The 26,847-nt window shown below is 43.4% G+C and overlaps 1 protein-coding gene across 1 annotated transcript; it reads right to left on the bottom strand.

Moving 5' to 3' along the window:
- Positions 1–1,802: 1,802 nt before the first annotated feature.
- On the bottom strand, positions 1,803–26,317 carry PRKRIP1 (PRKR interacting protein 1). The gene is made up of 6 exons (XM_081054458.1): positions 26,120–26,317; positions 25,352–25,430; positions 24,460–24,560; positions 18,872–18,957; positions 17,121–17,188; positions 1,803–2,245 (listed from the first exon to the last, which is right to left on the bottom strand). The coding sequence occupies exons 1-6, from the start codon at positions 26,243–26,245 to the stop codon at positions 2,145–2,147; spliced, it is 561 nt and encodes a 186-aa protein (XP_080910584.1). The 5' UTR covers positions 26,246–26,317; the 3' UTR covers positions 1,803–2,144.
- Between the last annotated feature and the right edge of the window lie 530 nt (positions 26,318–26,847).

Raw genomic sequence — 26,847 nt, forward strand, 5'->3', positions numbered from 1 at the left:
GGCCTGACATAGGGCTGTCACTGAGTGAGTGCTCGTTAAACGTTTGGTGAATGAGTGAACAAAGGCCTAACTTACCTAGTAAACCAGAACTCTTACATGAGACAAGTTATGTATACCTTTGTTTTTCCATTTAGATCTCTCCTTACTCACGAGCTAATCAATAAGGGCATTATGTAATGATTCTCCCCTAATCATGGCTTTTTTGAGGGGAGGGGGTCCTCTCAGTATCATCCACTCATTTCTCATTGATGACACCTAATTGTTTCTCTTTCCCAAATAAACAATACCTTGAAGAAGAAAGACTGAGACATCCAACCTAAGGTACTGATGACCCCTTAAAAACTGTCAGAAACTGCTAGAGGACATTTCCTACCGAAACATCACCTTCTGAAATCTTGTAAAGATGTAAAACACCCTGGTATCCTATTTGTTTAGTCTTCTGCTCACTTGTCCAACACACATCTCACTAAGCTCTTGGTCAGGTGCACTGGGCAGAGGCAGGAAGTGACTCACTCGAAGTTTCCTGTCTCATCAGAGGTAGGGTCAGGGCTCAAACCCAGGTCTTCAGTCTCCAGTGCAAGACAACACGCAAGAGATCCAGGCTGCAGACTCAAAGCAAGAGCTATGACACCCAGTCTGGGGGGAGAGAAAGAAACCAACAGATCAAAGGCAGGGGAACAAAAAACCACCACACAAATAACCAGCCAGTCCCTGACCAAAGTGAAACACGGGTTTCAAAATGTATGGCCAGGGTGTGTGCTAATTTATTAGGACTGACTTTCCATTTCAGCTTCCTGGGAAAGAAAAATTCCTGAACTGCTGAATTCAGGAATTCCTGAAAGGACAGAAGTCACCACAGGTACCTGGCTGTGGGGCCAGGGAAAGCAATACTACAAAGTGCAAGAAGAGTAAAACGTTTCTTGTTTCCCTTCACTCAAAACCATGTTTCCTTAATCCTATCAAACTCCGTAAGAGGCACAAAATATTCTTAGAGACTTGGAGTTGGAGATAAATAATCCAAAAAGTGAGCAAAGGTTTCTAATCAGAAACCACCTCTTTCCTTACTGTTGCCTAAAAGGCAATCTCCCATTTTCTGTTTAGATTCCCTTTGACCTCAGGATGAAAAAGCAGCTTTTGGCCAGTGGATCCCCCTCCCTTCCAGTTCCGTTAGGATTCCCCATGCCCCCTATTCTGTTCACCCCAGCCCAGATTCTCTACCTGCTTATTTTTCTAGCCTAATTCTTTTCCCAAAAGCTCTTTTCAGGCATCAGTTCCCTTGGCCCAACCCCTCCCCACTTACGTCCCACATCTCCCTTCCCATTTGTTTTGTTTTTGTTTTTTCCTTCCCCTTCTTCCCCGCCCCCCACTCCAGTTCAAGGCATTGTTTCTCAGTCTAGTTGTGTAGGACACAGCTTCCTGGCCCATGCTGGTATTAGGAGCCTTGCCCCCTCCCCCGGCCCCAGTCTTAGCTGTAGAGGGTGCAGCTCACTGGCTCACACTGGCCCACGTGGGAATCGAACCTGCGACCTCCGTGTTAGGAGAACGGCGCTCCAACCACCTAAGCTACCGGGCCGGCCCCCTCCCTTTGGACATGACCAAGGCTTCCCAAAACACATGGTGTACTGGGAGCTGCTGGGTGAGAGTATATGTTCTGTGGTGCAGTCTGCACCCTCAGCTGAAGGTAATGGAAGTCAGGCCCAGAACCAAAACCATTTCCCTCAGTGAATCTGGGAACAGGCCCCTGTCACCTCATTTCACAGCCTCCCCTACAGCTTTCGCGTTTCACAGGTCCAAACAAAACCTACAGTTTTTCTGGTTTTTACTAAATACACATTCCTTTTACAGAAACCAGCCCCAAACTCATCACTCAAAATATGAGAACAGGCATGAGGGGCAGGCGGTTATACATGTCTCCCCTTTGGCAGGAAAATGAATGGACTCTGCTGGGCAACGCCCCTGAGTGTCCAGGAACTGGTCGTCTGTGCCGCAGGCTCGGAGTCCTGCAACAGGCAGGGCTGTGAGCAGTTAGATGGCTTCCCACTTGCTTCTCTCCAGCGAGGCCTTGGGAGAGAAAGTGAGTGGAAACAGCCTCCTTTCCCCTCGGGCGGTGTAGAGGGTTTTCTGGGGCGCTGGGCCCAACACTGTCACCGCCCCATGAGGAAGCTGGGCTCCTCCTCCTCCTCTTCCTCTGTCCCAGACGCCTCCTCAGAGCTGCTAGACGGCTGCTCCTGGGACTGACTGGATCCTGTAATCACACAACACTCAGATTAGAGACATGCAAATTCACTCAGAGAATCAAGGGGCGCTTTAGAAAAGGTGGGGTACTGAGAAAACAATGGAATTGGCTGTTCCTACACAGGCAGCGAGGAGCCACACGAGGTCCCCATTCATCAGTCCCCAGCGCCACGCCCCGGGTATGAAGCGTTGGTCACAGAGCTGCCCTACCACTGCGGGCGGGTGGACCTCATCCCCGTGTGCACAGCAGCACCCCCAAGAGCCTGACGCCCCACAGAGCGAGCCCCACTGCTTGCATATGCTGCTCACTGCCATCCTGGCAGGACAACCCCCCAGCCAGCTAGCCGGTTAACATTTAACACTGACAGCGCTGCTGCCGATGGCTCAAGCTCTCACGCTGCAGTCTGCAGAAGGATTTTCAAAAACTGTAGCAGAGGGCTCCGCCCACAACAAATATGCCGGCTTCCTGGCTCTTCCCACAGACCCACTGCGAGTGCAGCTCTGAGTTCCAGGGTTTTCCCTGGCATGACTGCCCGTACCCACAGTGCCTGAGCTGCCAAAAGCAGAGCATAAAGACAGCTGGTTCGCAACTTCTCCCTCTTCTTGGGGACAGGCAGTGGGGTAGAGCTGGACCATGGCAGAGCCAGAGCCCAGAAGCAGCAGCTGTCCTTCAGCTCCCAGGCTACCCCAGGTGGCCATGTGCAGGCGGTGGGCTCACCCAGGCCCATCAGTGGGCCTCCTCCCTCCCGATGCGCGGGAACTCCAGCATCCCCAGAGCCCACAGGCACCCAGAGCTTTGCTCCTACTGCCCTCCCAGGGTCAAAGAGCTTGCTGAACACCTACTGTGTGCCAGGTTCCGGTCTTTACTGTCCTATTTAACATTAACAGTTGTCTATGAGGTAAGTACCACTACCACACATCCACTTTACAGATGAGGACTAAACCTCAGAGAGGTTAAGTAATGTGCTAGGAAAACAAGGACCCAGGATTCAAAACTGGGCTATTTGACTCTCCCGGCGGCTGCCTGTCTTGCCTGCAGAAATGCCTATGTAAACTTAGGCCAAAGAAAAGCAAGCTGGAGACATGAGTGAGGCGAGCACACTGGACAGATAAACAAAATGTAGTCCATCCATACAATTCAGTATTATTTGGCCTTCAAAAGGAAGGAAATTCTGACACCTGCTACAACATGGATGAACCTTGAGGACATTATGCTGAGTGTGATGGGCAAGTCACAGAAAGACAAATACTCTATGATTCCTCTTATATGAGGTATTTAAAATAGTCCAAATCATAGACAGAAAGTAAAATGGTGCTTGCCGGGAGCTGGCAGAGGGGAGTGGGAAGTTACTGTTCAATAGGCATAGTTTCCGTTTTACAAGATGAAGAGCTATGGGGATGGATGGTGGCACAACAATCTGAATGTGTGCAACACCACTGAACTGTATACTTATAACGGTGAAGATGGTGAATTCCATTATGTGTATTTTACCACAATAAAGAAAAAGGGCATACAATGGAGAGATCGAGGAAAAAACCAGAAAGGGGTCAAAAACCGAGCTCTGAGCTCCCTGGACTCAGGGCAGCACTCCCCAAGCTCTTTCAGGTCACGGCAAGCGTGGAAAAGGACAATATTTCTATGACATATGGGGCAGCTGGCCCAAGGCCGCGGACACTCAGTCTCCACGCTGAAGGCCGAGGGGATCAGGGCCTTGCCACGTGCAGCCCATCACCATACGCCAGCTGGGGAGCTCTGCTCTATACCGGGCTCCAAGGCTGACATTGCTCATTATTTTTGTTTTGTTCCGTAAGTTAGCATATTCTACCTGCCTTAGGTCTAAGAACCACTCCCACAGAGGTCTCAACACAGCAGGACAAGAGTGTAGGATTTGATCTTTAATTCTGATCTTAATGGAACAGTAAAATATTGGATATTTGTGAAACAGGGTGTTTTGGATGCTGAGATGCTGACTAACAGAGGAGGGCTCAAAGCATTCCCTGTGATTGAAAAGCCCCTGAAGATATAGTACCTCACGTAACAGTAAATACACTTGATTCCCGTGTGTGGGAAACGTGCTGTCAGGGCCTAAAAGAATCACCTCAAAGGAGAAACCTTGGAATCTGATGCACACTCATTCGGTAATTCAACAAAATTATTTCAATCATTCATTCTTTCAACATATATAAATAATAAAGTGTTTATTACTACTATGCTTAAGGTTGAGGACATAAGAATTTAAAATTAAAACAAGACATGGCTAAAATTTAAAAAATTCACACCACCAACTGCTGGCAAGGATGTGGAGCAAGAGAAACTCTCATTCCTTGGTGATGGAAATGCAAAATGGTACGACCCCTTTGGAAGATAGGTTGACAGTTTCTTACAAAGCTACATATAATCGTATCATATGATCCAGCAATCACCTGAATATACTCAACAGACCTGAAAACTCGTACCAATACAAAAAGCATCACAGAAAATGTTTGTAGCAGCTTTATTCAGAATCACCAAAAACTAGATACAACCCAGATGTCCTTTGATAGGTGAATGGATAAACAAAGCGTGGTCCATCCATGTGACAGAATACTATTCTGTAACAAAAATGAATGAGCTATAGAGCCACACAAGGATATAGATGGATCTTAAATGCATTCTGTTAAGTGAAGGAAGCCAGCCTGAAAAGACTACATCCTACATGATTCCAACCAAATGACACCATGGAAAAGGAAGAACTACAAGGATGGTAAACAGATCAGGGGTTGCCAGGGATTGGGAGTGGGGAGGAGGTTGAACAGGTGGAGCACAGGGGATTCTTTTTTTAAGGCAGTGAGCCTATTCTAAATAACATTGTAATGGTGGGTACGTAACACTATGCATTTGTCAATATTCATGTAACTTCACAGCACAAAGAATAAACCTTAACGTATGCAAATTTTAGGATGTCAGGGATCCCAAAATGAAATGCAAAATGTGATGTAGGAATCCAACTGTATTACAAATGAATGAAACATCTGTGAAGGGGGTGGAGGAAAGGTGCTCGCCTAAATAATTTTGGAAATAGTGGAGTGTGTAAGACTAACGGCAAAAAGTACTGTACATAGCACTGTACTCTAGTTGATATAGCTGTTTCCCATAGGTAACATGTTAACAATTCTGAAACCACTGTCTGTGTATACTGGAACTGAATACTTAGATAAATGGATGGTAGATGGTGGGAGCCAGGTTACTCACTGCTGGAGTGGGAGGTTACAGGCAAACACGCTGTAAAGGCTAGAATGATCCACGTGGCAATGGTTTAGAGTTGGAGACATCAGTTTGAACTCACCTTTAGATTAATACAGGTACAGATGGTTACATATAGAAATACCTATAAATATGTGTATATACCCTATTTAGTACGTACACACACACACACACACACACATTTCCTTGCTCTATTAGTTCATAGGGCCTAAAAACAGCAATACCCTAGTAGTGAAGAACACATCTAGTCCCCAGATGTTGGTTTCTCATATCATTCTCCAATAAAAGGAATCAGGACTTCTTGGAGAAATGACTGCTTCTAGGTCTGGAAATACACAAGATAAGCCTGGAACATTTTGTAGTGCCAGAAAGTAAGGAAGTGCTAAAGCCCCATCCCACCCAAACAACAACACACACACACACACACACACACACACACACACACACACAAACACTGATGCGAGTATGGAAAAGGGACACAGGAGCCAAATGGAAGTGCTCCCAATGGCCAAGCTGAAATAATTTGAGCAACAAAATAAAGTAATACTGGATTAAACCTAAAGAATAAACATCCACGAATCCAACATCCATACAAATAAATAAATAGGGAAGAAGAAACAAATCTCCTGTGTAGAATTCCATATAACTTCTGTGGCCACTCCCTTGTGCAGGGGCTGCATAACTCTCCACTCCTTAAGTGCAGGCTGTACAGAGTGACTTCTTTCCAAATGACATTTGTGCAAAAGGCAAAAGAGCACAAGTGTGGGCAGGGAAGAAACGAGCCATTTAAGTAGAGAATCCTGATGAGCACGGCCTTAGTTAGCAAGGTGATAAAGGTCAATATCAAGTCGTCTTGAAGTATACAGCACTGATTTGATAAGAACGGTACTTTATCTCTGTAGCCTTCCTCCCCCAAATAAATAACACCAGTCTGACCATGAGAAAAACATCTGACAAATCCCAATTGAAGGATATTCTACAGAACATATGACCCTCAAAATTCTCAAGGTCGGGCGGCCGGATGGCTCAGTTGGTTAGAGCGTGAGCTCTGAACAACAGGGTTGCCGGTTCGATTCCCACATGGGCCAGTGAGCTGCGCCCCCCACCCCCTGCAACTAGATTGAAGGACAACGACTTGGAACTGATAGACCCTGGAGAAACACACACTGATTCCCAATTAAAAAAAAATTTCTCAAGGTCATCAAAAACAAGCAAATCTGAGAAACTGTCACAGCTAACAAGAGCCTAAGGAGATATGATGATTAAATGTAATGTGATATCCCGGATGGGATTCTGGAAAACAAAAAAGACATTAGGTAAAAACTAAGAAAATCTGAATGAAGTACAGACTTTAGCTAATCCATGTTTCAATACTGGTTGATTATTGTGACAAATGAACCATATTAACTTAAGATGTTAACAACAGGGGAAACTGGGTGTATGGGAATTCTTTGTGCTATACTATCTTTGCAATTTTTCTCTAAATCTAAAATCATTCTAAACCAAAAAGTTTATTAAAAAAAAAAATAGCACTGTCCTCCTACCCTCATGGAACTGAGATGACAGTTGAAGAGATAAGCATGTTATGTGATTTAGCAGATTTTATAACCAAACCCTTCTGGGAGCGAGGTGGAGAGAAAGGCTAGATCAGCTAGGATGGGGGTGAGGGGATGTTAGGAAAGGCTTTACAAAGAAGAAAACATTGACAGAGGAAGGTGCAGGACGAGTATATGTTCTCTAGCAGATGGGGAGTCAGGTAGTATGAAACAGAAAAGGGCAGAGGCCTGGACACGCGCAGCAAGGAGGATGAGCAGAGGTATAAGCTTGGTGAGAGCAGGGCCTGATGGCAGGCAGTGGCCAGACCAAACTGGTGGTGAAAAGAGACAGAAAAGGCCGCACAGGGAGTGCTAGGAACGCAGTGGCTGCTGACTAGGTTTCAAGCAGGATAACTCGTGGGTAAGGCCACAGCCAGTGGTGACACATTATCTGGGATCAAATCCCTCCCCAGCACTCACTCCCTCTAGCTCTGCGGTGCCGTCGCCGCTTGGTGCCTAAGGTCCCTCGAATGGTTTTAGATTTATAGAAAAAATACAAAGACAGTACAGTACAAAGAATTCCCATACACCCCATTTCCCCTACTGTTAACATCTTAAGTTAATATGGTTCATTTGTCACAATAATCAACCAATACTGAAACATGTATTAGCTAAAGTCTGTACTTTATTCAAATTTCCTTTGTAAAATGGGGCTAACACCTGCCTATCACAGGGCCGCTGTGAGGCCCGTTACTTAATACCTGCAAAACACGTAGAACTGGGGGAACATACGTAATAAATGTTCAGTAAATGTCAGCTGTTGTTATTACACAAGCAGAAACACAAATGACAACCCCATCTATGTTTTAAAAAAAACTTTGGAGGCTGTACACAGGAGGGAGGTGGGGGAGGTGGGGGTGGAGAGGTGGGGTGGGAAGAGAGTGGAGACTGCTACCACGTCCTGCTAGACCTGGATCTGTATTTTTTAAGGTTTTTACTAAATCCTCCGTTTTTACTAAGACCGTAATTTCCTCTGAAGTCATATTCTTATCCATGGGGAGGAATAACTTTTAAAAGCCAGTGCCAGCCACGATATGGTAAAAGCGCACATCGTTGCATGCTGCCGATGACAGTAAAAACTGCTACTACTTCTTTAGAAAGAAAAGGGCAATACATTTCAAGAGCCATGAGATCTTTTTAGACTCTGTGCTCTAGTCATTCCCACTGCTATATTATCTTAAGAAAAACCCCCAGAAAGGGGGAAGGGAGACAGGTACATAATATTCACTAAAGTATCTTCAAAAGGAGACAAAAACTAGAACCAACCTAATGTTTAACAAAAGGGGAAGGGTTAGGTATATCACGGCACGTTAACTGATGGATATTATCAGTCACTGGAAAGATGATAAAGGACTGGAAATGCTTATAATGTTAAATAAAATAAAATCGGAAACTGCTCATACGAGATGATTATAACTATGTACAAATGACATACGTATATTGAGAAAGATTAAAAGACAATGGAGAGAAAGGTGATCTATCAGAATGATATTTGACCTTTTTCCATTACATAATATTTTAAAATCCAAGAATCTGAGATTTTATTTGCAGAATATAGGAATACTAGGTAAAATGCCACTAAGTGTAACTGAAACTATTAACTTTTTTTAACCAGATGAATGAATGCCTAGACTAGGAAAAAAATCCCTCTTACTATGGAACTGCAAGAACATGGGGAAATATTTGTGATACAATGTTATGTGATAAAATTAGGACAAACCAAAATGTAGTGTTTATATAAATAGGTTTTACATAATGTGTATTTTAAAATTGAAATAAAAGAAATGTCAAAATGTTAAAGTGATTACTTTACTAAGGATTAGATAAATTTTTATTTTTGACTTTATTATTTTCTGCATATTCCAAAATTTTCTAAAATAACCATTATTACCTATTTTCAAAAGACAAGGGGTGTGGATAGTTTTCCAACATATATAAGAATTTTGGCATTGAAACAAACAGTTCAATCCAAAATATACTGAGTACTTTCTGAACACCAGATACCAGTTGAGGTAAGTTTTAATTGGTGGCAGTTTTATTCCCCTACTAGGGAACAGTTGGCAATATCTGAAGACATTTTTGCATGTCAGTGACCGAGGGGAGGTTGGGTGCTACTGGTAGTTAGTGGGTAGAGGCCAGGATGCTGGTAAACGTCCTATAATACACAGGATATAGCCCCAATAGGAAAGAATTTTCTGGCCCTACATGTCAATTCAACAGTCCTGAGGCTGAGAAACTACTCTTAACATACCTAGTAATAAATCATCTTAAGGTCACCCAGCATTTCTTTGGTAGGCAGGCCTATGTTAGGACAAGTAACACTGGTGTTAGAATACATCGTTTTGGGAGTTCAGGACTTCATAATAATCCAAATTGGCTTAATGCCACCCCACGGTGTCATTTAGACATGAGTCCCACGCTGCATGGTGCCTTCACCGAACTCCTGGACCAGTATGGACAACAAGTAGGGATATGTCCTCTCCAACAACATAACAGAACTCCTAGCCGGCTGCCCCTTGCTGCCTTTTACAAGAGCCAAAAAGCTTGAGTGATTTCTCTCCAAGTCCATCAAGAACCTGATGGCTCACAGAAGCCCCCTTGTGGCACAACAGGGTATCACCACATTAAGTTTCTGTTCATTTCAAACAGGCACTTAGAAAATCTATTTTCTCTTTCACAAAATGAAAAATTAGGAACAGTGAGAAGGCGAGGTAAAAGGCACACAAACCATTTTTATAACAGTTATCCCTATGGCATTCTCTATCGTGCTCATTTGGTAAGAAGCATATACAACCGTGTATAATTACTAATCATTTTTTAATATGTGCAGGTGCTAACTTCACAATGAAGTCTAAGAACAGGGCCCATGTACTTTACCAATGATTTTCAAAGTTGTTTGACTAAAGCCCACAGCCCACAGCCCACATAGAAACTGAAAGAAAGGTTCACAAAATATTTATGCCGAGTGTGATGTACCAGGATATCTTCTGGTCTATTTTATTGTGTGAAAAACACAATGGCTGAAACTCTAACATGATTTCATGACCCAGTGAGTACAAAATCAGCACCCTCAGTTTGAAAAAGACACTGTGTGACTATGATGTGACTTCATGATGTGACATGGGCACAGACATCCATCTTTTTGATAGAAGTGAAGCTCAGGACAGGGGGAGACCCAGTGAAAAGGCACATGGCCATTTTCAGCAAGTTGAAGGCTCTGGATGAAATCTGCCTGCAGGTACTAAAACCTGTTGTATGACCTCAAATATTCCTTACAGCCTTAGGTATATTAAGGGAGGCTGACTGAAAACTGCATGATCGTACGTGCCTAATGTCTAAAAGGGGTTAGAAAACGAGAATTTAAAAAATGCCACATCTGTAATGCTGCCACTTGTCTTTTTCAATTCTAGAACCAATTACTAAAAAGTTAATAAGTGATTCCAAACATCTAATACAGGTTCATTAAGTACAACCTCGGTGGCCAAGGCAGGGAAACAACCAAAGTATCCTTTGATAGTTGATTAGATAAAGAAGATGTGGATATATACACAATGGAATACTATTCTGCCATAAGAAAAGACGAAATACTGCCATTTGCGACATCATGGATACATCTTGAGATTATAAAGCTCAGCGAAGTAAGTCAGACAGAAAAAAGTCAAGAACCATATGATTTCACTGATATGTGGGATATAAAACTGAAAGCAACAAAGGAACAAGACAAACAAACAGAAACAAAAACCCACAGACAGAAGTAACAGTTTGGTGGTTACCAGAGAATAAGGAGGGCAGGGGGATGGTAGAAGAGGGTAAAGGGAGTCAAACATATGGTGATGGGAGGAGAACTGACTCTGGGTGGTGAACACACAATGGGATATATAGATGTTTTATAGAAATGTACGCTTGAAATCTATATAATTTTACTAACCATGTCACCCCAATAAATAAGTTTTTAAAAAACCAAAAAAAAAAAAGTAAAAGTACAAACTCAAGTAAACTAACTTCAGATTCTTATTCTGAAAGGGTTCTTAGATTTACTGGTGAGGGACTCCCCCCACCCCTACCAATATGGTGTATCTTCATTACAGCAAGACATTTGGCAGAATTATCAAATTGCAGAAGTTTACATCCAGAAAGAGCTTATCATTTTATAAGCTAAAAAAAAAAAAAAAAAAAAATCGGCTCAAACACGAGAAGCCAGGTGCTTAAGGTAAGGGTGAGCCAGGGTGAGAGCTGAGCCTAGAACTTACATCTACTGTACTTACTTCACGACCTCAGATTACCTTAGTTTCCTACGACATCTCTGTAAGTAAGATGAAACAAGAGCGAGTCTAGCTGACTCTGAGCTGGAGAAGAACTCCACCCAGAGTCTTAGTGAACAGGTGTGTGCCAGCCTAGATGGAGCTCTCTAGTAGATGCTTGAGGGCTCTGGCCCAGTTTGGCTCAACATTTTTACCAATGACAAAGGACATATGTTTATCAAACCTGTCCATGACAACACCAGAAAGACACGGTAATAGGCTGAATTCCAGAATTGAAAAGGATTTTGGAAACCTGAATCAACAGAGCCAATAACACCAAGTTAAAATACAGAAGAGCTGAATGTGAGATCTTGTATTTGGATTCAGGAAAACAAATAGAGGGTCCCAGGTAAGATAGAGAAAGTACATTCAACTCCATCTCTCCATTACAACTCTAGAACGGGGACAGAATGCATGGATTCCAAAAAGTAAGCAGATTGGGAGAAAAGATCAGAATACCAAGTGCTCCAGGAACAGAATTGAGTTTCCTGGGTTTTTTCCCCTCCACCTCCACTATCCCCGAGAATAGACTCAGGGCGATCTAACACCCAGAAGTGGAGACTGGGCACAGACAGACAGAGCACCAAGAGAAACCGTCTAGTTCTGGTTTGACAAATAAGAAAGGGGACTCCTAATGCCCAGACCGAGGGAAATCCTTGTATTTTTTCTCTTTTCTCCATTCTTTCACACCCTAGCTCCCAGACAATTCCGCTGGTGTCACGGTGGCAACAGTGCCTGGGGCAGCAATAGTAGCTTGCAGGCATGAAAACTTCGGAGGGGAACTTATTTCTTTGATCACAGGATCTGTGGTCCTAAGATGGTCAGGCAAGCCCCTATTGCTTTTCTTCTCTGTCCTCCGACTGCTTGGCGCTGGGTGCAGGTGTGGGTGCAGGAGTATGTGGCAGAGTAACTAAACTTCCAGCTTTCAGGCTGGAGATCTGAAAAGTGGAGCCCCAGACCAGAAATGGCTGGGGAGATCAGGAAGAGGGAGGAGATTACAAGAGACACCACAGAGTTGCTTATGAACGCCTGGGCTCACCCTGACAGTGCGTACAGATCTAGCCCTAATCATACCAAACACTTTGGGAACCGAACTCAAAGAACTAAACCCTGACTGACCCCTGGGTGGCACACGCAGGACACATCTGGAGAGCACAGCAAAAACTTTGAAAACCGAACTGCCGTTGGAACCACAGCGCACAGAAAGCTGGTCAGAACCCAGGTTCTGAACACAAGCAGGTTGACTGCCTGCTAAAACAAATATCAACAAGACCAGAGCCTTACAATGTAATGTTCAAGATGTCCGTGAAGAATCAGGAAAACCTCAACTTGCATGGGGACAGACAACCAACAAACACCAATACTGCAATGACCCAGATGTTGCAATTACAAAATATTTTAAAACAACTGTTTAAAAAATTTTCCAGGGAGGGAGGAAGGGTGAACACTCTTGAAACAAATGGGTAGAAAACTGAAGCAAAGAAATAGAAGGTATAAAGAAGAATGAACGGAAATTTTAGAACTTTTCTGAAAAACACAATAATTGAATTTTTAATAATTGAGATTGAAAATTCACTGGATAGGATCGGAGATAGCAGAATGGAGATGACACAGGAAAGTGAGTTTGAAGTCAAATCAATAAAATCAATAGGAATTATCCAATATGAACAAGAGACAAAAAGTAAATAAATAAATAACTGAAAAAAATTTCCCCAAATTTGACAAAAGACATATGCTACATATTCTAGTAGCTGAGTGATACAGGATAACCCCAAGAAATCCGTGTGCAGACTCTTCATAATCAAACTGCTGATATCTAAAGAGAAATCTTGAAAGCAGCCAGAGAAAAACAATGATAGAACAATTTGAATGACTACAGATTTTTATCAGAAACCATGGAGGCCAGAGGAAGTGGAACATTTCTAAAGTGCTGACAAAAAATGCCAACACAGAATTCTATATCTAGTGAGAGTGTCCTTCAGGAACAAAGGTGAAATAAAGATAGCCTCATATAAAGAAAAGCTAAGAAAAGTCATAGCCAGCAGACCCGTTCTAACTGAATGACTAAAGGAAGTTCTTCAGACACAAGGAAATGACACCAGAAGGACGCTTGGAACATCAGTAACAAAGGAAGAACAATAGAAAAAGTTAACTATCTGGTTGCAATTCTAGACTACTCTCCTCTTGAGATCTTTAAAATATATTTGATGATTACAAACAAAAATAGTAACATTATCTGATGTGATTTTCAATGTGCGTAGATGCAATACATAGGGCAACCACAACATAAAGAATAAAGGAAGCCATGTGGTGAAGTTTCTGCATTCCAAGTAAAGTGGTGAAATATTGATTCTAACTAGACTGTGAAAGTGGTATGTATGTAGTAATATCTGGGGGAACAATTAAAAAGCTACAAAAAGGGATATACAGTTGACCTTTGAACAACATGGGTTTGAACGGCACAGGTCTACTTAGATTTTTTTTTTTTTTTTAGTAAGTATCCTTGGGTTTCTCATCTGCAGATTCAACCAACTGTGGATGAGAATCAGCATGTGTGGAGGGCTGATTTAAGTTACAGATACTCAGATTTTTGACTGCAGGGTGGGTGGGAGAGGTGTCGGCACCCTTAAATTAACCTCCATGTTGTTGATGGGTCAACTGTAGTTAAAACACAATAGATAAATTACAATGGAATAAAAACGTTCAAATAATCCAAAAGAAGACAGGGAAGGGAAAACTGAGAAACAAAAAACAGGGGGGAAAAAAACCCAAATAAAACGGTAGTCTTATAATTCAAACACATCAGTAAAAAGATCGATAGAGACTGTCAGAATGGATAAAAAATATATCCCAAACATTTGATGTCTACAGGAAACATACAATGTTTCCCTGAAAATAAGACCTAGCCAGACAATCAGCTCTAATGCATCTTTCAGAGCAAAAGTTAATACAAGGCGGAGTGTTATGTTATGTTACGTTACGTTACATCACGTCACGTCACGTCATGTTATGAGACCGGGTCTTATATTAATTTTTGCTCCAAAAGACACATTAAGCTGATTGTCCAGCTAGGTCTGATTTTCAGGGAAACACAGTATTTCAAATATAGGTAAATTAAAATTTAAAGGGCTGGAAGCACTTTCAGAACGGCAGAGTAAAGACCTCTAAAAATCTGCTCCTCAATAAAAGCCTCAGGAACACTGATGATAATCATCAAAACCAACCTTTTCAGAACTCTGGAAATGTTTCTTGGATTGTTTGAGAAAAATGGCTGAATCTTGGTAAAACCAGCAAACTCTGTGGTGTTTCATCTTGCCCTATTCCCTACCCTCTCTCCCCAGATCTGAGCTAGCCCTCAAAACCAACTTCCTAGTCACAGCAGCTGTGACAACTAGCATCCTAAAAGCCACCGGAGGAGGTAAACTGTGTTGGGAGCTCCTCAGAAGTTCCAGACACAGAGTTCTGTCCCTATTTGATCTGTCTGGCAGCTCCCTGGAAACTTCCACTTTCAAGGCTTGTCTTTTTTCAACTTGACTCAGTGCAAAACAGCCTTTTTCCCAGGGTGTTTGTCAAAAATAATCGGTGACAACTGTTTAATATCACAGAAGCCGATCAAAAGCTTAAGAGGAAAAGTTGGGAATCTAGAAGGCCACATGCATGTGCAGAGCTGTGCACATGTCTAAGAAAGGCAAATGATGGCCCTAATCTCACCTCTGGCTGACCTTGAGGCTCTGTGCAAGGAGGAAGTGAAGGCTAATGCAAAATTGTACACTGCCTGCCATAATGTTGAAGGCACGCTCCAACACACACAAGGAACCCCTTGGCAAAGACTGGAAGATTTATTGGTTCAAGGCATTTAAGGAAATCTCTAATCATCAAGTGGCCACTAAGCTAACCAAGCAAACACTTTGGTGGTCACACACAACAAATACAGGCTTTACAGAATTAGTTCAGGAAAGTCACTAAACACATATAGAAGAACAATGACAACAAGCAGCAAAAGCAACAGACCCTGAGGAAGGAGGATCAAATTACCTAGAGCCAAGGATAACTTTCTATTTCCCCGCTATAATGCGTCTAAGCTCTAATATCTCCTTCCGCAGAACCTGAGACTGACTCCTGTGCCCAAGGCTGCAGTCATTGGACCCAGTACTTCCACATTCCTGTGTGAGTGTGCATGCTAGGGGTAGGGCAGAAGTGATGAGGGGTGTTATTTAAGGGATGAGGTCTCAGCAATCACATTTCAGCACTGGAAAATAATTTCTTCTAGGAAACGGTGGGAAACAGTCAAAAATCATACTATATATGGTGTGTCACACAGTACATTTACAGCTCATAAAGAAATTGGTCTTGGAAGGGACCAATCATATTTCAGCACGCCAATGAAAATCTGACTTTATCTTAAAATCAAAAATCACAATTGTCTAACCAGGAATCATGCCTACTCAATCAGGGAATAGCCACAGATTGAGTAATGTAGTAGAGAATTGACATTTTTTGGTCTCTTTACATCCTTGGTCCTTCCTATCTGGGGCCGTCTCCCTGATTCTCAGCCCAGGGGCTTCCAGGGGAATGGCTGGCACCTCTGGCCTTGTGATGGGTTCAAAGGTGGGCAATGCTGGCAGCACTGTGGGATGCTGACACATTCCTCACCCCTATTTCCTCCTTGTTAACAAAATCTCAATTCTGTCTCGGGTGGCAATGTCCCCAGCTCCCAGCAATGGATCACCATAGATTAGAGACAGTCATGACAATTCTGGTTTCTATTCATCTAGTGGGAATGCCGCAAGGGATGGCGAGTGACCTAGTACTGACCAATGAGATATAAGGCGACATCTGTTGGGAATATCTGGGAACTGATTTGCTCTTCAGTTACAAAAAGACAGACAAGTACCACTTCTTTTCCCTCTTCCTCTTGCTTTGAACACAGGTGTGATGCCAGGGGCTGCAGCAGCCGGGTCACGCAGGATAAAGGCCCAGAGAACTATAGGGGTGCTGGGTCTGACACCCCTATAACTATAGGGGTGCTGGGTCTGACACCACTGAACTGCTGAACCAATTTAAGGAAGACGCTAAATGAGGCTGCCGGCTATCACCACATTTCTTGTTATGTGTGAAAAAGAAACTCCTCTTAGTTTTTCACTACTGCTAGTTGAGTTTTCGGTTTCTTTTGGCCAAAAGCATTCTTCCCCCCCCCCCTTTTTTTTCTTTTTTTTATTAGTTTCAGGTGCACAAGACAAAGTAATACTTAGACGTTTATCATTTATATCCCTCACACTGTGTGGACCTCCCCTCCCCCATCCACTATCCAAAAGCATTCTTAACTGACTTGCCAAGTGACACAATCAGAGACAAAGGGGACACAGACACACTTGCTAGGGACGGCCCATCAGTCTTTCCTACGAGACAAGAATGAGGCAGGAGCCTATAACCACAGGGAGGACACAGGCCTGCGAGCACAGGGAGCCAGGGGGACAGAAGAAGACAGTGAATGCCAATAACAACACTGAGCTCCTGCACTAGCCTTGTCTGTCCCGGACTTCACGTGAGCCAGTATCTTTCTTTTTGTTTAACCCCATTTCGCTTTCTGACACTTGCAATGAAATGAGTCCTAACTACTAGAAAAGCCCTCATTTCTTCACTAGCCAGCCAGCTCTAGCCAGCCAGCTCCAAACTCTAAATCTCACTCAACAGGTCAGATTCTGTGAAGAAAGGTAACCACCGAGACAAGGGGGTACCACTCACCTTCTTTTTGTTTCTTCTGTTCAAGTTTCATCTTCTTTGCCAATAATTTCTTTTCTTTTAACTTCTGGCTACAAATGTAATATAAATACATTAATTCCTTGGCTACCTTATTGTATATTTTAGAACAGAAACATCTACTTATAGGCGCTTTAAAGGCTTTATAATTACACAAACACCACAGTAATAAAATGAAAGAAATACTTTATGATTCTGCTACTCCAACATCAGCATTATCAAGCTGCTTTCTTCATGAGGTAAGATAAAATCCTCGGGAGTCCTGAGATGATTAAAGCAATCTCAGAAATACTGGAGATGCTTTTTCATTCTAAGGTATTCAGGGACTCTTTTTAGAATAAAGCTCGGCTCTCAAAAAGTTGGGGGTGCGAATGAAAAAGGGCTTCTACGGAAAATAACCTAACAGGTGATCTGATCATAAATTCCTAAGCATGTTAACTTCTTTAGTAAAAGGTTTATCTTTGTCTTAACAAGCCCTGTCCAATGTTTCTGTGTGTCTAGGTTAACACACCTTTGAAATGTCTCTTTTCATAATAATCACCCTCAAGAGAGCCCATAACCTTAACTATCCTATAATCCAATCCCCACCTTGCAGTAATCTTCCTTACTTTCCTCTTAATTTCAAATACATAAAAGAAGTTGCAAACTGCCACTCTGGGAAGCATTTAAGATTTTGCTTCCTGGCAACTGCTGTCAGTTTGGATCAAATAAATTCTTTATAATAATCCTCCACCAGTTTGGACATTTCTTACGCCAACAAGGGAACACTTATTAAAACACACACACATGTAGCCTGTATACTCATGTAGTCATTTAGGGAGGTCACAGACCCCAATTTAAGGAAGACGCTAAATGAGAAGCTTGCTCCCAGCACCTAGTTAAACCTGATGTTAAAATACAGAAGTGAAGATACAGAAATTCATGCAATCACTGAAGTGCTGACCTCCAAGCTTGGAGAATTTAACAAACTGTGGGTGGGGCACAATAAGTGACTTGATCTCTCCCCAGGTACTGGAAGAAAAGCCAGGTACTGGATTGTTCCACAGCGGGTTGTATTGCCCAAGACCACTACAGGTGACACAAGTGAACTTTTGATTGCAAGTAATTTAGGGAAGGGGGCTGAGAAATATTTTTATAAAAGAAGAAACTAGGAGGCTGGATTCCAAGCCTGCTGCCTACATGCTCCAAGGCACAGGACTCAGGCAGACGTTAATCAATCACACAGAACTAAACAAAGGCTATTAAGCAGAGATTCCATTATGGCCACACCCATAGTTAAGCCTACTACAAATATGCCACAGGTGTGCCTTACAAGTTAAAGATAAACCTGACTCTATTCTTGAATTTTGCACCTTATAGAAGTTAAAGATAAAACTTACCATTGTCTTTCTTTCCTCCATACCAAGAAATTTTCCGTAACACATATAAACGAAGCCCAGCCCAGTGGATGGATGGGGTCTCTCTTCCACTAGCGATTAGAGACCGCCATGCTGTCTGTGGAGTGACCTTCCTTTTCTTACTTACTCTGCTAAATAAACTTACCTTCACTTTAAACTCTATCGGTTTACGCTTGAATTCTGTCCTATGTGAAGCCAAGAACCTTCCTGACCCAGGGTTTGAGTCCCCACTCTGGGGGATTCGCTCTGGGGGCATCACCAGGCCTCATTCACCCACCACGTGCTTTCCCTTTTTTGCCCCTAAGTCTCATTAGTTATGGGATGCCACAAAGGCCTCACCGCTTTTTTCGTCGCTTTGCCGTCTGCTCCTCTGCAGCAATTTTATTCCTTTCCAGCCTCTTCTGAAACTCTACATCTAATTTTTGCTGCAAAAAAATAATAAAAATAAAAACCATTTAGACACACTCTAGGCTGGGTATCAGAGCTCTAGAAGTCACACCAGTGGGGATGCTATGGGTACCTCTAGGTCTCCAGGGCCACTTTAAAGTGGGCAGGAAATCAATATATGGCTCCCAGGTGGCGAAGTAACTCTTTCACTTCATTAAGATACCTCATATACAACAAGAGAAGAAAGCATGAGAGGGAACACCCTGTATTTCCTGAGGCAGAGGCAGCACTTGCAGCTGTGTTTAGCCAGGGCCTTAGATAGTGTGATACTGTGACTTATAATAAAAATATATATTTGATCTTCATCCAGTTTCTGGCACAGAGCTGCTAAATTATTGTAAATGTCCTATATAAGAGCCACAGAAACATCTTTTATTATATTTGGTTTTGTCCCCCCTTCCTGAAATAGCTTGAGATAAAAGTGAAATAGGTCTTTTGTTATTCATAACAATCCCCTTTCAACCACAAGAGCTTATGTTAAGCAGCAACTTTTGGAAAGACCCCAGGAAGAGTGCTGGTTGCTAGGGGAACTTTCAGCACCACCTTCTGACCTCCAGGGAGGAACGAGAGGCTGGAGGTTGAATCAATCACCAAAGGCCACTGATTTAATCAACGCTGCCTACACACTGAAGCCTCTAAAATTCCCAAAAGGCTGGGTTTTGGAGAGCTTCCAGGTTGGTGAACTCCTGGAGGTGCTGGGAGAGGGCATGTAAGCTCCTCAACACTTCTTCCACCTGGCTGTTCCTGAGTTACATCCTTCTTATTACACACCAGAAATCTACTAAATCAGATGTTTTCCTGAGTCCTGTGAGCCCCTCTAAGCAAATTAATTGAATGCGAGGAGATCATGGGAAACCTCTGATTTACAGCCAGTTGGTCAGAGGCACAGATGACAACCTGGACTTGTGACTGGGCCTTTGAAGGGGGGGGGGTAATCTTGTGGGACTGAACCCTTAACCTGCAGTTAACTATTTCCTGATAGTGACAGAATTGAGTTAAATTGTAGGACACTCAGCTGGTGTCACAGAATTATCTGGTGTGGGAAAATGCCCACATATTTGGTGATCAGAAGTGTAGTGAAGGAGACACACAAGAGTGTTTTTTTCTTTACAACGACAGGAACTCATCAGATGGCCTCTGGCTGGAACCGTGAAATTTTAAAATCCTAACTAGCTATGGTTATCACATGACTGATTCTAAAGCAGCAGAACACACACTGCCATCACCTGTTACTACACACACACATGTATATGTGTATGAGAGCGCACACACGTACACACACATGCTAGCAGCTCCGTTTCTAAGCCTGTTTCTTCATCTTTATAAAATGCGCGAAATAATTCCTTTCTGCCAGTCTTTAGGAAGAATGATGAAATGTGATAACCCACGGAAAGCACCTGTAAACACAAAGACATCTACTGATATAAAGTGTCATCTCTCTTCTAGTCACAGCCATAAGGATCAATGGGGCAAAAAACGGAGCCAACAAAGGACAGAGAGGTGGCAACACATCTGGTGATCCACACTGCCAGGCCTCTGTGGATCTGCTTAGTGACAAATAAACTCTCTCTGAGACCAGAAATTATGAAATAAAAAAGAAGGATCTCTCTTCAAGAAGAAAATCAGCTTTTCAGAGGAAAACTATTAGGTTGGTGCACAAGTAATTGCGGTTTTTGCAATTATTTTTGACCTTTTGTTGAGTCCAGTGCATCACAGGCAGTGAGCAAACGAGAAGGGGTGGCGAAGGGTTAAGAAAGAAACAGAAATCAAGAAAGTTATGAAACAGAGGGCCAAGGGTCTCTCAGCCTCAAAGGACTGAGAGCCCCGAATCGGGCCACGGTGTGGCTTTTATTGATGTACACACAAGGAAGTAGCATTGTTTTCTCCGCGGTCTGTTAGTCTCATACATCATACCAGAAAACTGATTCAAACCAATCACCCTTGCCTGCAAACAGCCGGAATCGAAAGTCCCCTGATGTCTTAACAATTGTGGTATGTGCCTCCCCAGGGACAAATCCTTTATGCTGAAACTTATTGATAAGGATAGAAGGAGAACTGATGTTATCACATCATTGATTCACTACTCAAGCAGGTTGTGGGAAGGAATGCAGCCACAGAGGCAGAAGCTCTCCTTAGCTGGGGAAGGTGGGGGGCTGTGCCCACCTCTATTGACCCCGTGAGTTCTTCTGGTGGTCCCCACGCAGCTGCGCCTGGCTTGGGTTCCTCCCCCCTTGGGGAATCTTACCTGTCATTGGCTGACCAGCCATCTTTTGGGGTCAAACAGAGAGACATAAGGTGTAAGCACAAAGGTAGTGCAGAGTCCCTGAAAGGATCAGTGGCAGACTCTTCTTTCTTTAGGGACAGGCACGAGGGGACAGACGGTCAGGCTGCTGAGTAACAACAATCTTTTAAACCGTAATTACTTTTGCACCAACCTAATACAAAGCCAATGGCTTAAAGCTAAATGCACTCGGTTTGTCTGGCAGCTGAGCTGTAACTGTCTTCCTCTGTGCTGCTGAAGCAGCCATTTACCAAGGGAACTAAACAGAACCCCCACTGGCTGCTGACCTGGCTGTGGCAAGGACTCAGGTCACATGTGCTGGCAGAGGTCACTGGGAAAGGTGAGGATGCTCTTGGCTCGCTTTTTCTTCTAACTTCAGGGCCTGTCTTTCACAATGTGAAATAAATTTCTTTTGTGTCTGCATGGTTTCAGTTTGTAAAATAGTTTTCTGTATTTTCTCTGGGTCTTTAATCAATATATAAAAACTTCAGACTAACTCATGGTATTTGAGACAATAGCCTGCTGTATTTCTTTACTCCCCTCTAAAGTAGTTTAACAATAAAAAAGTGCCTCTGGTAGTTTCCATATAGGGTTTTGTTTATTTCTGACAGTGGCAAACCTATCAGTGACTTGGTATAGCTGTGCGACCAGCCCATCTGAAACTGAGCTACCTGAAACTTCCCACTAGAATTAAGAATGTTACAACCAAGGGATGGCAGTAGCTGGAGAAGAACCAGCATCTGGGGGGCTAAGAAAGGCTGCAGGACAAGCAAATACCAGGCGAAAACCATGACAATGACCCCCAAAATCATAAAGATATTTTTCAAACTCAATTTTGGCCATTCCAGTAAATTTTTACATACTTTCTTCTGTATTTTGTCTATCTCTTTGGTTTAATATTATCCCTAGTGTTTTACACTGAAAATTTTCAAACAGAAAAGTTGGAAGAATTATACAGTGCATATACCCACCTCCTAGATTCTACAATTGACGTTTTGCTACTCACTTTATCACATATCTACCTACCTATCTATACCTCTATCCATCCATCAATCCATCTCATGTTTTCGATGCATTTCAAAGTTGCAGTCACCAAGACATTTAACTTCTAAAGATTTAAGCATACACATCAACTAAAGTTTAATATTTGCTTATGGTTTTTCTAATTTTTTTCCATTTAAGGTAATACTTCCATACAATAAAATGCCCTTATCTTTCTTATTTTTTTTAGAAAAGATTTTTATTGGGGAACAGTGTGTACTTCCAGGATTTTTTCCAAGTCAAGTGTTGTCCTTTCAATCATAGTTGTGGAGGGCGCAGCTCAGCTCCAGGTCCAGTTGCCGTTATTAGTTGCAGGGAGCACAGGCCACCATCCCTTGCAGGAGTAGAACCAGCAACCTTGAAGATGAGAGGATGCGCTCCAACCAATTGAGCCATCCGGGAGCTCAGCAGCAGCTCAGCTCAAGGTGCCGTGTTCAATCTTAGCTCAGGGGGCAGAGCACACCATCCCTTGCGGGACTCGAGGAGTTGAACCGGCAACCTTGTGGTTGAGAGCCCACCGGCCCACATGGGAATTGAACCGGCAGCCTTCGGAGTTAGGAGCACGGAGCTCCAACTGCCTGAGCCGCCGGGCCAGCCCAAATGCTCTTATCTTGAGTGTACAATTTGATCACCCCAGAAAATTCCCTTATACCTCTTCCCCGTCAATCCCTTATTCTAACTCACAGAGACAACTACTGTTGATTTTTTCCACATAAATTAATTTCCATATAAATGGAATCAAACAATATGGTCTCTTTTGTGTAAGACTTCTTTCATTCAGCATATTTTTAAGAATCATCTATATTGTTGCATATATCAGTAGTTTGTTCCTTTTTATTGCTAAGTAGTGTTCTATTTATATGAGGGTATGAATGTTTGTTTTAATTTTTAAAAGTATTTCATTTCTTTCATATAGGAAGAAATTCTACAGTCTAATTTTTTTAAATCAAATTATTGGAAAGTCAAATACTATTGGGTAAAGTATTGTCCTCTTTTACAAAAAGCAAACATAAATAAGTATCATTTTAAAGTATTGGAATCTCTCTAAAATGTACACATGTACTCCATGAAATAACAGGCGTTATGGTCAGACTGAGGAAACAAACTTTTCTAGGGCATGTTGTAAGATCAAGAACAAGGAACAAGTTCTCATGCACAGTGTTAGGAGAAATCAAATTTGGAAAATCACAAATAACCAGCCAAATAATATTTGATTTTTATGAGTAGTAAGGTGGGCAAAAGAGCACTATTCAAAAGTCAGGATTTTTTTTTCTGCTTCTCACTAATTGCAAATAATAAAATAGAGGACCACCTAGCACCATCGCAGTCAAAAAACTTAAAACATCCTTAAGTAAATGTGGTGAGATATAAGCAAAATCTCCATAAATCATCACTGAGAGATACAAAAAGATTTAAACAAATGAAAAACGAGAAAGTTTCTAGAGGGGATGACTAAAAACTATACCATCCACTCTTATTCAAGTTAAGTTACAGATTCAACTCAATTCTAGTTTTAAATAATCCAACAAGATTTGGGTGTGGATAAAATAACTCCAAAATTTAATTCAAAAAATAAAACAAGTGATATGTCCAAAAGAGTATTTTTTAAACAGGAGATAGATTTCTGGCCCCTCCAGTCAAGTAACAGAAAGCTTAATAGTTCTTATAGCACAATTTCTAAAGCAATTCTCAATTCTTAATTATCATTTGACACTTGTCATGAAGAAACGCCAGCTAGAAAACTCAAAGCACATGAAAGCACATACTATTCACAACACACACAGCTAACTGGAATTATAGGCATTGGGCCAAAAAGAGAGAATAGAGAAATAATAAGAAGTGGTGCAGGAGATCCTGCTTTTAATTCCACTTCCTGGCAAGTGGCCTGGAGGGGAGAGGGCACTCTGCTATGCCCTTCTATACACACGGAGGTCTTCCCACCCTCATTCATCTCCTAGTGTGACTATCTTGCTGTGCTGAGTCTGACCTAGGAATAACCTGGACTCTACTTGATGTCTGTTTCCAGCGCTGACTTTAAAAGACAGCCTTTACACAAGCAACAAGCAGGTGTATCTGCTCCTCTTCACATACTTTATCTAAAAGTTATGAGTGCACATTGCCCAAACCTGAGGGCTCAGCAGCCTCCTTGCTCACTGACCTTCTCAGCCATGGCATCCATGTAGTCCTGTCGCTGGTACTCTCTCCGGCGCAGATGTCTATACACGTGGAACTCTCCGCTGCCAGCGCCAGCACTTGAACCTACAGCCAGGACAGTTCAGAGTTCTTGATAAACTGCAGTCATCAACATAGGCTACCCTTAATCAAAAGTGACCAAAGAAAGAAACTGAAGTAATGCAAGGGACCATGTCTTATTCCCCACTGTACCACAGAATCTAGCATACTGTAGGCATCACTAAATATTTGTTGCATGAATGTTGAATATGAAGTCCCTAAAAATTTCACTCTAATGCAGCATTAAGAGAAGGAACAGAGTGCAGTTCCTAGGAGAGAGCTTATGATCCTTTTCTCCCCGTCATTTAACGTGCTAAATTTTTACTGAGCTGAAAAGATGTCCATGATATATTAAGCGAAAAAAGTCGGTTACCACATGGTATGTGTAGAACCATATTTTCATAAAAACATTTTTTCTTACACATGACTGGTTTTGACTGTAAAAAGGTTTGGAAGGCTATATCACAATCTTACAATTTGAATGATGACATTACAGGTGGTTCAACCTTTTTTATACCTCTATTATTTATTTTTCTTTATAATTGGTATAGTTAAGTTACAACCCAACAAGATAATAAAACCATTTCCATTTAGGGAAAAAAACAATATGAGCCATTATTAAAAGCGACACAGAAGAAAATTCTCTAATGTCAAACCATGAGCAACGATACCTCTTTGCTGTGAGAACAAATTACTGGACCAGGGAACATTTTTTCCCCCTATTAGAGATCTAATTCACATATACGAACTTCAGATTTTTATATCTACACTTCTAAAATTATATTTACGTACACACACACTCTCCCAAAGGACATTACCCATTACATCTCGAACAAATTCTGGGGGAGGTCGAGGTGCCCATTCATTCATTTTTTCTGGAATCGGAACTCCTTTGTCCTGAAACATTTAAACAGGAAAGCATCTGTGAGTATAAACCTGCTAACACAGTCCTATCTCTTATAACCAAAGAACATTAAGTGGACCAGTGAAGAAAGGCTGTTTTTGCTCCTTGGACTCGAAGCTGATTTGCATCTTCTTCCCTGTGTCTTAGCGTTACGGCTCCATCCCGCGTGTTGTGGCATCTGTGACACAGCTTTGCCAAGCCCACCCGTACCTTTCCGGAGAAGAACCAGAAACCTGTAACTTGAATCCTATTACACGAGGAGTCAACCCTTCGTAGCCAAAGGTCTGAGACCCTCCCGTCCAATTATTCTTACGGCCGAGGGGCCCGAGGCCGGGAGGAGCGAGCGACTCGCCCGCAGGGCTCGCCGACAGCGAAGGAGAAAACAGCCCCGGGCTAACCCACCAGCCGGTACTTGCAGCCGGACGCCTCCGTTCCGAGCTAACCCGGAACAGGCCCGCGAGCACGGGCGCCGCCCCGCAGCGCCCTCCGCCTGGCTGGGGTCCCACACCGGGCGGAGGGCAGCTCCCCACCCCGGGGGCGGCCTACTCCTTCCTACGGCCTGGCTGCGATTCGGGTATCGAGGTCCCGGGGTTGGGGGCGCAGGAGGCGGGCCCGCGGGCCCCAGCGCCCCGGAACGTGAAGCGTCGGTGCGCGGAGAGGCTCGGGGCCCGCCTCGTCTCACCGGGTTCTTCATGAGCCGCTCCAGCTTGAGCTTCTGTTCCTCGGCCGCATTCTTGGGGATGACGAGCGCTTGCGGCTCTTTCTTGGGCCTCGGGGGTCGCACCGCCGGGGCGGCCGAGCTCGCCATGGCGGCCCCGTTGGCAGGCGGGCGGCGGCGGCGCGCACGGTGACCTCAGAGCCGCGCGCCCGCGACGCGCGCGCCGTCGGCCTGGTGGGCGGGGCTGGGACGGAGGCGCGAGCGGGCAGCAGCCTGCTGAATATTCATGAGCCCGGGGCCGAGGGGCGGGGCGGGGGCGGGGTTATCTTGATCAAAGCTGCTCGATTTTATTTCCTGTTTCTGGGCAAATCCGGGCCGCGGAACGCCCTCGTTCCTGGGCGAGAGGTGGCCCCGCATGCCCCGGGGTTCGGCCCCAGCCGACCTCTCCTAGTCCGGTGCGCGAGGTGGCTCTGCCCGCAACCCGGCTAACGGCTCGCAGCCTCCTCTCCCGGCCTGGGCCTTTGTCCTGGCGGTTCCTTGAGTCTAGTGCACTGCGCCTCCCGTTTCTGACTGTTTATTTAAGGTAGCTGAAATAGTCTCTGTGAGCTCCCTGAGGACCGGGGCCATACCTCTTTTCTCTACCTCGAATTACTCTGCACCTGGCACCCAGCAAATAGACTTCATCCAAGTGAATGAGCCCTTCTTACGAGAAAGAAAAGCTGCCCCTCACCTCTGGGAGCTGGGCTGGCGCT

Source organism: Rhinolophus hipposideros (assembly GCF_964194185.1).
Source record: "Rhinolophus hipposideros genome assembly, chromosome: 7".
Classification (NCBI taxonomy): Eukaryota; Metazoa; Chordata; class Mammalia; order Chiroptera; family Rhinolophidae; genus Rhinolophus; species Rhinolophus hipposideros.

Bases quoted from the DNA above. Each gene is read 5' to 3' on its own strand.
- PRKRIP1 (XM_081054458.1), bottom strand. From the start codon at position 26,245: ATGGCGAGCTCGGCCGCCCCGGCGGTGCGACCCCCGAGGCCCAAGAAA. The intron at 18,958-24,459 runs GTCAGTGAGCAA...ATTTTTTTGCAG, and splicing joins TGGATGCCATGGCTGAGAAG to CAAAAATTAGATGTAGAGTT. The intron at 17,189-18,871 runs GTGAGGCCTTTG...TTACATTTGTAG, and splicing joins GCAAAGCGACGAAAAAAGCG to CCAGAAGTTAAAAGAAAAGA.